Below are 17,010 nucleotides of genomic sequence, written 5' to 3' on the forward strand. Positions count from 1 at the left end.
TATCCAAATATACTAATAATATGCAAATATGTGACTTTGGGCTTGAGTATTAGGCAGTTTACTCTGGGCACGCTTTTCATCTGAAATTGAAAATACTGCCCCCTATACCCTAAAAAGTTAAACAAATCAAAATATATTTTGCCTTGACAGCTTTGCACACACTTGGCATTCTCTTAACCAGCATCATGAGGTAGTCACCTGGAATGCATTTCAAACCTGCATTTGTCACATGGGTCGTGGAATGGAGACCAAGACGCAGCGTGGATAGTGCTCATTCTTAATTCTTTAATGAATACATTTACATTTACGTCATTTAGCAGACGCTTTTATCCAGAGCGACTTACAAATGAATACACTTAAACAGCAAAATAACAAAACGACCAACAACAGTCCCATCAGGTACTCTAGACTAAACGGAAAACAACTACCCACAACCCCAAAGGAAAAACAGGCTGCCTAAGTATGGCTTCCAATCAGAGACAACGAAAGACACCTGCCTCTGATTGGAAACCATACCCGGCCGAACATGAAAACCAACACATAGAAATAGATAACTAGAACAAACCCACATAGAAACAGAAAACCCAAAATACATACAAAACAAACCCCCCTGCCACGCCCTGACCATTCTACTATGGCAAATGACCTCTTTCACTGGTCAGGACGTGACAGCATTTCAAACCTGAAATTATTTTTCAACAGTCTTAAAGGAGTTCCCACATGCTGAGCACTTTTTTTGGCTGCTTTTCCTTCACTCTGTGGTCCAACTCATCCCAGACCATCTCATTTGGTTTGAGGTCAGGTGATTGTGGAGGCCAGGTCACTCTACTTCTTGGTAAAATAGCCCTTACACAGCCTGGAGGTGTGTTGTGTCATTGTCCTGTTGAAAAACAAATGATAGTCCCACTAAGCCCAAACCAGATGGGATGGCGTATCGCTGTAGAATGCTGTGGTAGCCATGCTGGTATAGTGTGCCTTGAATTGTAAATAAATCACTGACAGTGTCACCAGCAAATACCTCCACACCATAACACCACCTCCTCCATGCTTTACGGTGTGAAATACAAATGCGGAGATCATCCATTTACCCACACCTTGTCTCACAAAGACACGGCAGTTGGAACCAAAAATCTCAAATTTAGACTCCAGACCAAAGGACAAATTTACACCGGTCTAATTGATGTCCATTGCTCGTGTTTCTTGGCCCAAGAAAGTCTCTTCTTCTTATTGGTGTCCTTTAGTAGTGTTTTCTTTGCAGCAATTCGACCATGAAGGCCTGATTCACACGCTCTCCTCTGAACAGTCGATGTTGAGATGTGTCTGTTACTTGAACTCTGTGAAGCATTTATTTGGGCTGAGATTTCTGAGGCTGGTAATTCTACTGAACTTATCCTCTGCAGCAGGGGTACAGTGCTTTGCAAAACTATTCAACCCCTTGGCATTTTTCCTAATTTGTTGCATTACAACCTGTAATTTAAATGGATTTTTATTTGGATTTCATGTGATGGACATACACAAAATAGTCCAAATTGGTGAAGTGAAATGAAAAAGAGAACTTGTTTAAAAAAATTCAAAAAATTAAAACCTGAAGAGTGTTGCGTACATATGTATTCACCCCCTTTGCTATGAAGCCCCTAAATACGATCTGGTGCAACCAATTACCTTCAGAAGTTGCATAATTAGTTAGATTGCACACAGGTGGAATTTAAGTGTCACATGATCTCAATATATATACACCTGTTCCGAAAGGCCCCAGAGTCTTCAACAACACTAAGCAAGGGGCACCACCAAGCAAGTGGCACCATGAAGACTAAGGAGCTCTCCAAACAGGTCAGGGACAAAGTTGTGGAGAAGTACAGATCAGGATTGGGTTATAAAAAAATATCAGGAACTTTGAACATCCCACTGCGCACCATTAAATCCATTATAAAAAATTGAAAGAATATGGCACCACAACAAACCTGCCAAGAGAGGGGTTGTGAATAGTTATGCACGCTCAAGTTTATTATTATTTATTTTTTTCTTATTTCTTGTTTGTTGCACAATAAAATATATTTTGCATCTTCAAAGTGGTAGGCATGTTGTGTAAATGAAATGAAATGAAACAATCCCCCCAAAAATCGATTCTAATTCTAGGTTGTAAGGCAACAAAGTAGGAAAAATACCAAGGGGGGATTACTTTCGCAAGCCATTGTAACTCTGGGTCTTCCGTTCCTGTGGTGGTCCTCATGAGAGCCAGTTTCATCGTAGCGCTTGATGGTTTTTGCGACTGCACTTGAAGAAAGGTTTAAAGTTCTTGAAATGTTCCATATTGGCTGACCTTCATGTCTTAAAATAATGATGGACTGTCATTTCTCTTTGCTTATTTGAGCTGTTCTTGCCATAATATGGACTTGGTCTTTTACCAAGTAGGGCTATCTCCTGACTATACACAGCTATGAATACTTGTCCTTACAAGCGCCTATGGTTGTCTGTCTGAAGGCTGCCTGTGACGTGTTCTGCATTGGAGACGTGAACATTGAGAAGGCACACGATTCGTTGATCAGTAATGATCGAAGCTGGAAGAAGAGCAAATTCCGCCTCACCTACACAGCTGAGGCCCCTGCACTAACACAAGGTAAACAAACAACAACACAAGTTAAACACTGTTTCAATGAGAACTTTTTAAACAAAACATAACTTTTTGGGTCTAATGTAGCGTCCTTAAACACTTTATAAGGCTTCCAAAGTCATATTACGGATGCTTCATATTGTGAATGTGTCCTCCAACAGCACTATACAGCATCCACAAGAAGAAGGTCTATGGAGCCAAGATCTTACAGAGTGAAAACCTACAAAGTTCCACATCCAAGTGGGTGGATTTTGTTACAATACTGTAGACTAGACTGGAGATCATTTTGAAATGGGACTTTTCTTAGTCTCAATCAGTTGTAGCAAATTGTACTTCATATGCATATTGTTACTGTATAACTCCAAACTGTACGATAGTTACAAACTGTAACCACAGTTCTGAATCCCCTAGCAGTCGCTCCACCATATTTGTTCGACTTCACACAAATAACGAGGACAGCCTGACATACCAGCCCGGCGACCATCTGGGCATCTTCCCTGGCAACCATGAGGACCTGGTTACGGCCCTTATAGAGAAACTAGAGGATGCCCCACCTGTCAATCAGATCGTCAAGGTGGAGTTCCTAGAGGAGAGAAACACAGCCCTGGGTTAGTAGTCTACTGGGTCCTAGTTTCATTCTTAGCCAGCAATGAAAAATACCCTTGCAGACAAAAACATGACCTTGGCCATGACACCTTTGGGAGAAGAGGTCTTCTAACCTCAATGGGACTTCCTTGTTAAATAAATCGAATAAAGCTGAGTTTGATACCAGATGCAATCCTCCTAAGTTATTTAGGGTAACGTAATACACAAAAAAGGCTAATACTGTACTATTAAAGTTTTGATGCATCTCTTCTGGTGTTTTTTTTAGCCTGTTTATTTTTTTCCTTCTGAAGGTGTGATCAGTAACTGGCTAGAGGAGCCTCGGATTCCCCCCTGCACCATCTACCAGGCCTTCCAGTACTTCCTGGACATCACCACACCCCCCAGCCCTGTCCTGCTGCAGCAGTTTGCCTCCCTCGCCACCAATGACAAGCAGAGGAAGAAGTTGGAGACTCTCAGTAAGGTAATGAAGGGTTTTAACTGTGTAGTTCAGTACAGTTTATATGAAGTAATTCAGTGATTCAGTGTTAGAAATACTCATGCTACCGACCCTGGCTACTCTCCCCATTGAGCAGTAGACTGAATCCCGGTGACATCCAGGTGTTTACTACCAATATTACAAATGATTTATTGTGTAGGCTGCTATCCTACTCAAAATAAAACAATGTGGGATGCAAGAAATTGGCCACGTTACCTACCGCTGGCGACATGAAATACAGCTGCCCAGTGGGATGCAACTCACGTTGGGAAGCACCTTGATACAACACAGCAAATTGGTCATTCGCACTGGCTTGTCATGCCTCCGGTGGGCAGTATGTAACGTTAGCTAATAATAGGCATGTGATGGTGACCAATATTACAACTTTTCTCCCTCGCCCATCAAAATAAACATAACTAACTTTTACAAGTTCTAGCCACTGATGAAGGGGGAAACGCGCCAGGCTGTTGCTGCTGGCTAGCCAGCAGGGCTTGGTAGGTTTGTTTGAATTCTGAGCAGAGATAATGGAGAAATTACGTTTTTTTTTACCATCTCTGGTCTTAGTTCAGACTGTGGGTGTGGTCGTTGAACTGTCACTCTAAATGTATTGACCAATAGTAACAGATTTTTGTTCGCCCCCTTCTAAACCCCACCCCCACGTGAACATTGGTTCAAAAATGAAAGCGTAGGAAAAAAGTATTGTAACTGTAAAAATCTGAGTAGAAGAAAAGACCTGAGAAAGGCAATTGTAGGTGAGGAAAAGTTGCAAACAAAGCAAAGCAGATTGTTGTAAATGACACATGTATTCAATTGAAAAAAAAATCCTGTGTCCTATTTTTTGCTTGCAATACCTGGATTTGTTTTTGTTTACAATTTTGACATTTTTCCTTACAATATTATGTTTCCTCTCAATATACACTGCTCAAAAAAATAAAGGGAACACTAAAATAACACATCCTAGATCTGAATGAATGAAAAATGAAAAAATCTTATTAAATACTTTTTTCTTTACATTGTTGAATGTGCTGACAACAAAAGCACACAAAAATAATCAATGGAAATCCAATTTATCAACCCATGGAGGTCTGGATTTGGAGTCACACTCAAAATTAAAGTGGAAAACCACACTACAGGCTGATCCAACTTTGATGTAATGTCCTTAAAACAAGTCAAAATGAGGCTCAGTAGTGTGTGTGGCCTCCACGTGCCTGTATGACCTCCCTACAACGCCTGGGCATGCTCCTGATGAGGTGGCGGATGGTCTCCTGAGGGATCTCCTCCCAGACCTGGACTAAAGCATCCGCCAACTCCTGGACAGTCTGTGGTGCAACGTGGCGTTGGTGGATGGAGCGAGACATGATGTCCCAGATGTGCTCAATTGGATTCAGGTCTGGGGAACGGGCGGGCCAGTCCATAGCATCAATGCCTTCCTCTTGCAGGAACTGCTGACACACTCCAGCCACATGAGGTCTAGCATTGTCTTGCATTAGGAGGAACCCAGGGCCAACCGCACCAGCATATGGTCTCACAAGGGGTCTGAGGATCTCATCTCGGTACCTAATGGCAGTCAGGCTACCTCTGGCGAGCACATGGAGGGCTGTGCGGCCCCCCAAAGAAATGCCACCCCACACCATGACTGACCCACCGCCAAACCGGTCATGCTGGAGGATGTTGCAGGCAGCAGAACGTTCTTCACGGCGTCTCCAGACTCTGTCACGTCTGTCACATGTGCTCAGTGTGAACCTGCTTTCATCTGTGAAGAGCACAGGGCGCCAGTGGCGAATTTGTCAATCTTGGTGTTCTCTGGCAAATGCCAAACGTCCTGCACGGTGTTGGGCTGTAAGCACAACCCCCACCTGTGGACGTCGGGCCCTCATACCACCCTCATGGAGTCTGTTTCTGACCGTTTGAGCAGACACATGCACATTTGTGGCCTGCTGGAGGTCATTTTGCAGGGCTTTGGCAGTGCTCCTCCTGCTCCTCCTTGCACAAAGGCGGAGGTAGCGGTTCTGCTGCTGGGTTGTTGCCCTCCTACGGCCTCCTCCACGTCTCCTGATGTACTGGCCTGTCTCCTGGTAGCGCCTCCATGCTCTGGACACTACTCTGACCAAATCAAATCAAATCAAATTTATTTATATAGCCCTTCGTACATCAGCTGATATCTCAAAGTGCTGTACAGAAACCCAGCCTAAAACCCCAAACAGCAAGCAATGCATGTGAAAGAAGCACGGTGGCTAGGAAAAACTCCCTAGGAAAAACTCCCTAAAAAAGGCCAAAAACCTAGGAAGAAACCTAGAGAGGAACCAGGCTATGAGGGGTGGCCAGTCCTCTTCTGGCTGTGCCGGGTGGATATTATAACAGAACATGGTCAAGATGTTAAAATGTTCATAAATGACCAGCATGGTCAAATAATAATAATCATGACCCTAGCCCCCCGACACATAAACTACTGCAGCATAAATACTGGAGGCTGAGACAGGAGGGATCAGAAGACACTGTGGCCCCATCCGATGATACCCCCGGACAGGACCAAAACATCAGCCAGGAAGCATAGGAACTGAGAAGTGGTCTTTGGTCACCACCTGCAGAACCACTCCTTTATTGCGGGTGTCTTGCTAATTGCCTATAATTTCCACCTGTTGTCTATTCCATTTGCACAACAGCATGTGAAATTTATTGTCAATCAGTGTTGCTTCCTAAGTGGACAGTTTGATTTCACAGAAGTGTGATTGACTTGGAGTTACATTGTGTTGTTTAAGTGTTCCCTTTATTTTTTTGAGCAGTGTATATATTGGACTTTACAATGTTTATTTTTCTGTTTTAAAAATCAAAATGTTTAACCCAGGGTTATTTTTTAAATCATTATTGCGATGCCATAGACTTTGCTCTTGTTGAAAATAACCTTGGAGTAGGTGAGTTTTGGCTAGCTCAGACGCCATGGAATTTAAGCCCCACGCCTGGTAAACCACAGCATATAGAAGAAGAAAAAGCACATCAATTGTGTTAAAAACGTTACATTGGCCAGGCGAGTAAGTGACTCACTCTTCATGGTTCAACTCATTCTCAAAAAACAAAAAAAGAGAATAGAAATTGAAGGGAGGAGGAATAAAAAAACAAACAACAAGCCACAGTGGGATCTTTAGCCACTGGCTGTCCTTGCTATTTCTTTGTCTGTTCAACTCCAGACCTGCATGGCACCAAGTGTCTGTGGGTTACAGAAGGTAGTCAGGCTAAGTTTATATGACTAAAGCCAGAAAGCCCAAAAATATGTCAAGTCTATAAAACATAATTTCATCACATCAGGAGAGGCATTAGATTGTGCCGCGTCTAGCTGGAATATGTCTAACCTCTTGGTGCGTGGAGTTGGAGAAACAGCCATAATAACTCATTTTCTCTGAAGCAATATGTTTTTTTGCCTGGCTCCTTACATTAGGGTATATTGAATGTACAAAACAAAAACATACCTCCTCTCCTCTTTCCTCTCCAGGGCTTGCAGGAGTATGAGGAGTGGAAGTGGTACAACAACCCGACCATGGTGGAGGTTTTGGAGGAGTTCCCCTCTATTCAGATGCCATCCACCCTGCTGCTGACCCAGCTGCCTTTGCTCCAGCCCAGATACTACTCCATTAGCTCCTCACCGGACGTCCACCCTGGGGAGATACACCTCACCGTGGCCGTGGTGTCATACAAAACCAGGGGTAAGGGCTGACTATTAGGCTTGGCTTAGAGGTGTAGAATGAATTGTGTGTAGATGGGGTATTGTGTGTAGATTTATGAAGAACATTTTTTTTTAATCCATTTTAGAATAAGGCTATAAAAAATGTATATAAAACATCTTAAAAATCCTCAGCAATTTACACACAATACCCCATATTGACAAAGTGAAAACATGTTTTTAGAAATGTTTGCAAATTTATTATAACAGAAATACCTGATTTATATTGGGATTCAGACCCTTTGCTATGAGTTTCGAAATTGAGCTCAGGTGCATCCTGTTTCCATTGAGCATCCTTGAGATGTTTCTACAACTTGATTGGAGTCCACCTGTGGTAAATTCAATTCATTGGACATGATTTGGAAAGGCACACAACCATATATATAAGTAAGGTCCCACAGTTGACAGTGCATGTCAGAGCAAAAACCAAGCCATGATGGCTAAGGAATTGTCCGTAGAGCTCTGAGACAGGATTGTGTCTCGGCACAGATCTGGGGAATGGTACCAACATTTCTGCAGCATTGAAGGTCCCCAAGAACACAGTGGCCTCCAAAATTCTTAAATGGAAGAAGTTTGGAACCACCAAGACTCTTCCTAGAGCTGGAAGTCCAGCCAAATTGAGCAATCGGGGGAGAAAAGCCTTGGTCAGGGAGGTGACCAAGAACTCAATGGTCACTCTGACAGAGCTCCAGAGTTCCTCTGTGGAGATGGTTGTTCTTCTGGAAGATTCTCCCATCTCAGCAGTACTCCACCAATCAGGCATTTATGGTAGAGTGGCCAGATGGAAGCCACTCCTGAGTAATAGGCACATGACAACCCGCTTGGAGTTTGCCAAAAGGCACCTAAAGGATTCTCAGACCATGAGAAACAAGATTCTCTGGTCTGATGAAACCAAGATTGAACTCTTTGGCCTGAATGACAAGTGTCTGGAGGAAACCTGGCACCATCCCTACGGGGAAGAATGGTGGTGGCAGCATCATGCTGTGGGGATGTTTTTCAGCAGCAGGGACTGGGAGACTAGTCAGGATTGAGGCAAAGATTAACGGAGCAAAGTACAGAGAGATCCTTGATGAAAACCTGCTGCAGAGCGCTCAGGACTTCAGACTGGCATAAAGGTTCACTTTTCAACAGGACAGCGACCCTATGCACACTGTCAAGACAACGCAGGAGTGGCTTCGGGACAAGTCTCTGAATGTCCTTGAGTGGCCCAGCCATAGCCCGGACTTGAACCTGATCGAACATATCTGGAAAGACCTGAAAATAGCTGTGCAGCGACTCCCCCCCCCATCCAACTTGACAGAGCTTGAGAGGATCTTCAGAGAAAAATAGGAGAAACTCCCCAAATGCAGGTGTGCCAAGCTTGTAGCGTTATACCCAAGATGACTCAAGGCTGTAATCACTGCCAAAGGTATTTCAACAAAGTACTGAGTAAAGGGTCTGAATACTTGTGATATTTTAATTTGATTTTTTATAAATTAGCAAACATTTCTAAAACTGTCTTTGCTTTGTCATTATGAGGTATTGTGTGTAGATTGAAGGGGGAAAAAATGATTGAATACATTTTTGAATAAGGCTGTAACGTAACAAAATGTGGAAAAAGTCAAGGGGTCTGAATACTTTCCGAACGCACTGTAAGTGGGTTGACTGGACAATAACGTCTAAGATCTCTATATTTGGACATATGATTTACTGGTTTTGGGTTAGTTGGTTTCTGTTTATATGTTTGTATTTGTGCATGATATTACACTACATACATTTTAAGTAACAACAAAGATTATTTCTCATGCTTCAACGTGACTTAAATCGGCACCAATTTACCTCAACTGACAGTTAATAAACACAAACGGCTGGCGACAAGCATCTTTCTAGCTGTTTCTCTTTCTCCGAGATGCAATGTGTGAAGTGATGTGCGTGATGCTGAGAGTGATGGTTTAATTAGTAATTTGCCTACACTGGAGACAAACACCCTTTTAGCCCAGGGATCTGCATTATGTGTACTCTACTTCAGTGTTCGTTTGCGTGGTGCGTAGTGGAGAGGAGGTACGCAAGTAAAGTGGATGATGGGCAATTCCCTCTTTTTCAGATGGAGAGGGCCCTATCCACCATGGAGTGTGTTCATCATGGCTCAACAGAATAGAGGCAGAAGAAATGGTCCCCTGCTTTGTTAGAGGGTATAAAACTTTGCTTCTTGTGTGTGTGATATTGCTGCATGATGGGTTTTACTCGTTGAATGGAATACATGTAATTCTATGATTGTGGTGGTTTGGAGAATATCTTGGACTATAACAAATGTCAACATTGTACATTGAGTCATATGGTGTATTCATAGTTATATGATTAATATACAACATTGACTCTGTGATAATACAATCATTGAGGAAAAACACTTTGATGCTAGTGCTATTAAAAATGGCCTGATTCATAGCTTATATGGTGTTTTCTACAATCATTTTGTAAATGTATTTTTTATGTTATGTCTTCAATTGTAATTGGATGGAAAAATTGCTTTGATTGTAGTGCGCCTACATTCCGATTGCCAAAGGACCACAGAGCTCCGTGTATCCTAGTTGGTCCAGGCACTGGGATCGCCCCCTTCAGAAGCTTCTGGGAACAGAAACTTTTCGATTATGAACGCAATGGTTTGTTTACGTTTTAGAATAGGAAAAGCACTTACTCACCTGATCTTACTTGTATACGTATGTGTGGAAATGATTTGATAAGGACTTAAAAGAAAAGGAAAACCCACACACTGCTGCCAGTATCACTTGTGTTTATTCAACTTTACAGAGCTTGAACACATACATAAACACTAGTCTAGATGACTCCAACATTGTAGTTCAGTGAAAGATGAAGTTAGGATCTGAACTTACAAAGTCATGTGTTTGTTACTATAGGGATCAAATCCTGCCCTATGATCCTGGTATTTGGGTGCAGGCAGTCCCAGATAGACCACATCTACAAGGAGGAGACTATCCAGGCTAAGAACAAGGAGGTGTTCAAAGAGCTCTACACAGCCTACTCCAGAGAGCCTGGTAGACCAAAGGTACTGTTAACTTTAAAGATTGAGTTAGTCCATTTAAAGTCTACTAGGCTAGCATATGAAATTGTTGTAAGATGGTCATACCAAGGATCATTTAGCTATTTGATTTGGAATTTTAGGACCCATTTAGTTATCCCCTCAAAAATTAAATACTTTTTTTTAATGAAATATTGAATTTGGCGTTACTGCTATTAGCCCATAGAAATGCATCGAATAACAGATTCATACATGGAAAAACAAAGTAAAGTGTCTGTCCTATAATTTGTGAGATATAAGAAATATCAGGAATATATATATATATATATATATATAGTACATATTTTGTACATGTATTTAACCCCTATTTTTAGGCACTAAACTACTTCAATTTATACTTTTTAAACTGGTACCAGCCTGCCTTCAGGTGAGTCTTGAGGCTTGTGGGCATCCTAGAGCAAAACAACAGACATGTACGTGTTTGTGAGAGACTCACCTTCCCATATTAGTGTTTAGCCCAAACTGTTCGAACACTACAGACATAAGTTGGCAGATCGACGGTACCGAATCAGACGAGTCCCGTGAGGCTTGTGGGGGTCCTAGAACAAAATCACTGACATGTACGTGTTTATAAGAGTTATCTTTTCACAGTGGTCATATTCGTTTGTATGTAAACCGTTCGGACGCGACATATGTTTTCGTGAGAAGACCGATTTTCGGGATGTCTCCTAGTGTGTGAAACACCGCTGTAGCTTGACCACATTCCACCACAGATGTGGAAGGCCGCCATTGGAGGATGTGGCGGATTGAGCACAGCCCATCCAAAAAAACATATATTTAGCTTAAACAGATTTTTATGGGAATGTTTTTATTATGCTAATTCAATTTCATCGGGGACACAAATTTACTCGAGGGTTAAACATGAAAATGTGTCTCTGATAGTAAAGACACAGCAACACAGACAGAGGTCATGTGGGAGATGTGTATGTGGATTTATGAATTAAAAGTATGTACATCTCTATCCCTGTGTTTTTGTTTTCCCTTCACTCCTCACATGGAGCACCATTTTATGTACTACTATCCTCAACCCTGATGCACAATCACTACAATCTGTTCATTGCCTTCAACTGTCTATGAGCCTGTATCTTTCTCTCCCTGTTTATCTATATATGATTTTATTAAATATCTCTATATGATTTTATTAAATCTCTCTCATTCTATCTCTTTCTTCCCCTATGTCTCTGACACAGAAATATGTGCAGGATGTGCTTCGTGAGAAGCTGTCAGAGACTGTGTACCAGTGCCTGAGGGAGGAGGGAGGACACATCTATGTGTGTGGGGACGTGGGTATGGCCGGGGATGTCCTCAAGACCATCCAGCAGATCATCAAATTGCAGGGAAACATGACACTGGAGGACGCTGGGTTCTACATCAGCAAACTCAGAGTAGGGACAATATGCTTCACTATATTATACACTGTTAACTAACAAACTAACCAACCTGACGGACAAAACATACAAAGTAACTAAGTCAAGCAATTTAGATTTAGACCTTGAAGGTTCACTTTTTGAGATGACTGCACTCCTTATACCTACTTGTGGATGATTTTCAGAATATGACAGACACATTCAGAATTTTGTTCAGTTGGATTCAAAAGAGAACTGAAAGGAGGGCTCTTACATTTAACGACTCAAAGAAAGAGAAACCATAAACACAACTTTCAAAGATTTTAATAAGCGATTTTAAACCACCAGACAACCAACTGTACAGACTGCATACTGTACATAAAATATTGAAATTGAAGGGTCACATGAGCAAAATGGCTAGGTCACTTTTGACTAAGCAGAGGGGTATATAATCAAACACATTTTGAAAGAGCTGCCAGCAACATAAAATGTCAAATTTATTGATCAACTAAGGAAAGCTTTTATCCAAGCCTTGGCGATTGACATTTTTTTTTGAAGGCAATGCTGTACTGTACACTACACATCACTGTATCTGTCTTTTTTTATCTGTCCACAGCTCACCACACTGAATCAATTGTATCTTCCTGTGCCCATCTTATCTCACAAATCTTATCATCTCTCCTCGCAGGATGAGAACCGTTATCACGAGGACATCTTCGGTGTCACGCTGCGTACCTATGAGGTCACCAACCGGCTGCGTTCAGAATCCATCGCCTACATCGAGGAAAGCAAAAAGGACTCTGACGAGTGAGTCTAGAGTTTTCCCCCACAGCTTCCATTCTGTTCCCTTCTAGTTCTTTCACGGCGACCAATTGTCACCAGGACATCTTTGATGTCTTTGCATGTTGTGCCATACCTGTAGGAGGAACCTGCATAGCTGTAGATACACTGGAGATACAGCCTCTGGTTTGATTTATGACCGTTTTCAAAATGCGGAACGGGTAACCATAGAAATCAGTTGAAAAGGGCTCCAACTCAACTAACTGGATTGCAGTGTTAGCGAGGGGCTCTGTTATGTTCTCCACTCACTCTGCGTTTGTGCTTTTAAAGATAAGAGCCTCCTTTTTTATTCATATACACTTGTCAAAAGAGGAGTGGAGAATGAAGGCAGACTTGCACAATGCCTCATTAAAAAGCTGCAAAATAACGTATGGCGCTTTGTATTGGCCAGCCACAGTGGTTCTGTGTGAAATGTCACTTGAATTTCTCAGTGTTGTGATCAAAAAACCCTTGTTACTAAGTGAGCTGGATGAGTAATGCCTGTAACCTCTCTCTAGCTTGCCCTCTCTCTCTCTGTTTCTGTCAGGGTGTTCTGCTCGTAGAACCATAAGTGGGGCTTCCGGATCTTTCTGATGTGGACCAATTGGAAGGGCCATATGCAGCAGTGGAGCAGGGAAATGAGTGACACTACAGCTGGTCGATAATACTGTGCCAAGTTTTGTACTGTACAAAATATTTTGGGGTTTGTTTTTGTTCTTTTTTATACCAGTTCTGCTTCGTCATGGTCAGTCAGGCTCTGCACTTAGTCTGTAGTAACGTTTGAAATATTTTATTTTACAGGAACATTGAGATGTTTTGTTAAATTGATTACTTTCTGATTTCATTATGCATCATAATGTGCACCCAGTATTGTACCTGCCACTTTGTTGATGCATGAGCAAGATGAGAATATTAGTAAATAAATATATCATACTGTTTGTTAGCTATTTAATGTTAGTCAAAACTTTTGCTAAACTTTTATATTTGCAGGACTACTTGTGGTACCTGGAAACAAGGTCACAATGCTTTGATTGGCGATTCAGTCTGAGTTCCATTCCCAACCAACTGATTCTGGTGTATTTCAGCGTATACAAGGCCAAACCTATGTCAGTCAGAGCTGGTCTAGCCTGCTTTGGTGTGTATTGTTCATAACTGAGATTCCAGTTTATTTTATTATTATTATTCTTTTTTTTAAGGTTTTGTAAGAGTGTGGGAGAGAGAGAAATGGATGGAGAGAATGAAAGAGGGAGAGAACTAGATACAGACAGGCTATGCTCGGAGTGCAGTGAATAACTATGAACTGGATTTGGTTAACCTATAACCTCAACCTTCCGGCCACACGGTCATCCAAAACTACAATAGTGTTAAGACTCTCCTTGAAAGTCCATTAACATGCATCTGCTCCTCTTGTCAGCTTTCTCTGTTTCCTGCCTGTCTGTCTCTCCGCCTGCCTGTCAGAATATACGTTTTCTCCCCATTTTGTGGTCTGGTTTCACAACAGTAACTGCATATAGATGTGGACGAAAGCCATTGAAATGTTTGAAATGTCATGTCATGCCATGGGAAAGCCTATGCATGTTTATCTCTTGTATACATTCTCATAACCAATATTTAAGTATATTACACATAAAAACAACTACGTATAATCTAGAGGGCTCTGCATCTTATAAATGGTATACAATATTATCAAAGGAAAAGTCCATGGTACATATCTGACTGCCTTCCTATTTATTCGCTAAGACCAAATGCTGAGGTATTGGGGTGCTGTCTGATGGCTTGAAAGGAATTTGCATACTATTTACAATGGGAAAGAGTAAGGAACGGATTCATGATTTCAAATTAATCAAGAGGTTGGGTGTTGGGTTGCTATACTTTGCTGGTTCTCCTTGACCAACCATTACCATATCCTTGCGATCTCCGTTTTTACCATCATTATAACCTTCCATGTAACCAGAGTTTTATATATGGCTATGTGTATGTAACTATCCATGTAAAGGAGCCCTGCAGTGTCTGTCTTATCACATCTGGATTTAGGGCAGAGTGGCATAGATCTCATGAGGCAGAAATCTCAAATAGAAGAAATCTCAAATAGCAGAAATCTCATATTGACATCAGTGCACGAGTAGCTCTATGGTTTTGTCTGTCTGTCTGTCTGTCTGTCTGTCTGTCTGTCTGTCTGTCTGTCTGTCTGTCTGTCTGTCTGTCTGTCTGTCTGTCTGTCTGTCTGTCTGTCTGTCTGTCTGTCTGTCTGTCTGTCTGTCTGTCCCTCTTTCTCTCTGCCACCACCTCCCACTGCCTGCCACCACCTCCCACTGCCTGCCCACATGACTTGTGATGCTGCCACAGCTCCCCCTCTCCTCCCTCCTCACTGAGACCTGACACCTGTCTGAAGGTCTGTCAAGTGCTGTGTGTGCGCGTGCATGTGTCCATGAATGCTGTGTGATAACCACTACAAAATACTAAAGTATTTTTGCGAAAACAAAATGTATTTGTCTCCATGTATTCTCCATTCCCTGTAACCATCCACTTAATACTTTCACATGCTCTTTTGTCTTTGTTGAGAATTAAATTAACCTTCCTTCTGCCCCCCTGCACACACACCAACCTTGAACGCTACAGCATGTGTGCCCTCTGCAAACCCAAACAATTCCGATTGTATTTTCAAGATCAAGAAATAGATCATACGGGTCATTGCTTTTGGTTGTTGTCATTACAATTCAACTATGTTGAGTTTACTTAATTATAAAATAAGGTTAAGGATGATATCTTAATTAAAATGATATGTTTATTGCTGATGGGTTTTCGGCGCAAGCTCGTGTCAAAGCACTGTTTTTACTTTTTTTCCCACTTTTCACTGAGCATCATTTGAAGGCCATGCCTTTGCAGGGCTGCTCTGAGTCATGTTTCTATTCTAAACGTGTCATTGACATTTGTGATAACATTTCCAATGGTAACCAACTCCGCAGTAACCTGTGGCTTTTCTTTCTTCCTTAAGTACTTCCTTTGTTTCCAAACTAAAATGGCCACCAGCATGATTGAAACGTAATGGCTTTCTGTGTTCTGTCTCTCTGCTACTTACTGGCGCATATAGAGTACGTTTTTAATGGGGAACTTTTTTGTTTCTTGGGGGGGAGAAATAGGCAAACCTGTTAATTGTTCCTCTTGCTGAATGTTTTCTTCTTCCACATTAATTTGTTTAAGCAGGTTTTGGGGGATTTGAAATGAGGGCTGCCAAAACTCTGATGTAAAATGTGCAACAACAACAACAACAAAAAATATATATATATAAATATAGCATATATACTAAAACGGAACTATTTGAACTAACTTTTTCTAAGAATGTATTTTGATTATATAATTATTATTATTGTTATGTCTCTTCTGCTTGGTAAAAAGAACCCATAAGAAAACAAACAAGGACTACAGTGGTTTCCCTGATATCCTTTAGGCACGGGAAAAACCACAGCACCAGCTGAATGCATGATGTACTGTACCTCTGTGTCCTCTTTTTAAAAAAGCTCTGTCTACCTACCAGCACTGTGTCACTCAGTACGACTGTGACTCCATCCATCCATACAGTGAGGGAAAAAAGTATTTGATCCCCTGCTGATTTTGTATGTTTGCCCACTGACAAAGAAATGATCAGTCTATAATTTTAATGGTAGGTTTATTTGAACAGTGAGAGACAGAATAACAACAATAAAATCCAGAAAAACGCATGTCAAAAATGTTATAAAATTATTTGCATTTTAATGAGGGAAATAAGCATTTGACCTCGTCTCAATCAATAAGATTTCTGGCTCCCAGGTGTCTTTTTATACAGGTAACAAGCTGAGATTAGGAGCACACTCTTAAAGGGAGTGCTCCTAATCTCAGCTTGTTACCTGTATGAAAGACCCCTGTCCACAGAAGCAATCAATCAATCAGATTCCAAACTCTCCACCATGGCCAAGACCAAAGAGCTCTCCAAGGATGTCAGGGACAAGATTGTAGACCTACACAACTACACAAGGCTGGAATGGGCTACAAGACCATCGCCAAGCAGCTTGGTGAGAAGGTGACAACAGTTGGTGCGATTATTCACAAATGGAAGAAACACAAAAGAACTGTCAATCTCCCTCGGCCTGGGGCTCCATGCAAGATCTCACCTCGTGGAGTTGCAATGATCATAAGAACGGTGAGGAATCAGTCCAGAACTACACGGGAGGATCTTGTCAATGATCTCAAGGCAGCTGGGACCATAGTCACCAAGAAAACAATTGGTAACACACTACGCAGTGAAGGACTGAAATCCTGCAGCGCCCGCAAGGTCCCCCTGCTCAAAAAAGCACATACACATGCCCGTCTGAAGTTTGCCAATGA

General features: G+C 41.7%; 1 protein-coding gene across 3 annotated transcripts in view; it reads left to right on the forward strand.

Annotated features, from left to right (window-relative positions):
* The window catches only part of nos1 (nitric oxide synthase 1 (neuronal)), a 64,620-nt gene extending 50,747 nt beyond the window's left edge, over positions 1 to 13,873 (forward strand). For 2 of the 3 annotated variants that reach the window (XM_029716321.1, XM_029716323.1), the window contains 11 exons: positions 2,482 to 2,617; positions 2,773 to 2,851; positions 3,023 to 3,219; positions 3,508 to 3,677; positions 7,180 to 7,390; positions 9,491 to 9,578; positions 9,925 to 10,046; positions 10,302 to 10,450; positions 11,674 to 11,868; positions 12,518 to 12,636; positions 13,196 to 13,873. In XM_029716321.1, the coding sequence (XP_029572181.1) occupies positions 2,482 to 2,617; positions 2,773 to 2,851; positions 3,023 to 3,219; positions 3,508 to 3,677; positions 7,180 to 7,390; positions 9,491 to 9,578; positions 9,925 to 10,046; positions 10,302 to 10,450; positions 11,674 to 11,868; positions 12,518 to 12,636; positions 13,196 to 13,211 (1,482 nt within the window). In that variant the 3' untranslated portion in view covers positions 13,212 to 13,873. The remainder of the gene's footprint in view (positions 1 to 2,481; positions 2,618 to 2,772; positions 2,852 to 3,022; positions 3,220 to 3,507; positions 3,678 to 7,179; positions 7,391 to 9,490; positions 9,579 to 9,924; positions 10,047 to 10,301; positions 10,451 to 11,673; positions 11,869 to 12,517; positions 12,637 to 13,195) is intronic. The other variant, XM_029716322.1, reaches the window with a different exon arrangement.
* The last annotated feature ends 3,137 nt before the right edge of the window (positions 13,874 to 17,010 follow it).

Source organism: Salmo trutta, chromosome 27 (assembly GCF_901001165.1).
Source record: "Salmo trutta chromosome 27, fSalTru1.1, whole genome shotgun sequence".
Classification (NCBI taxonomy): domain Eukaryota; kingdom Metazoa; phylum Chordata; class Actinopteri; order Salmoniformes; family Salmonidae; genus Salmo; species Salmo trutta.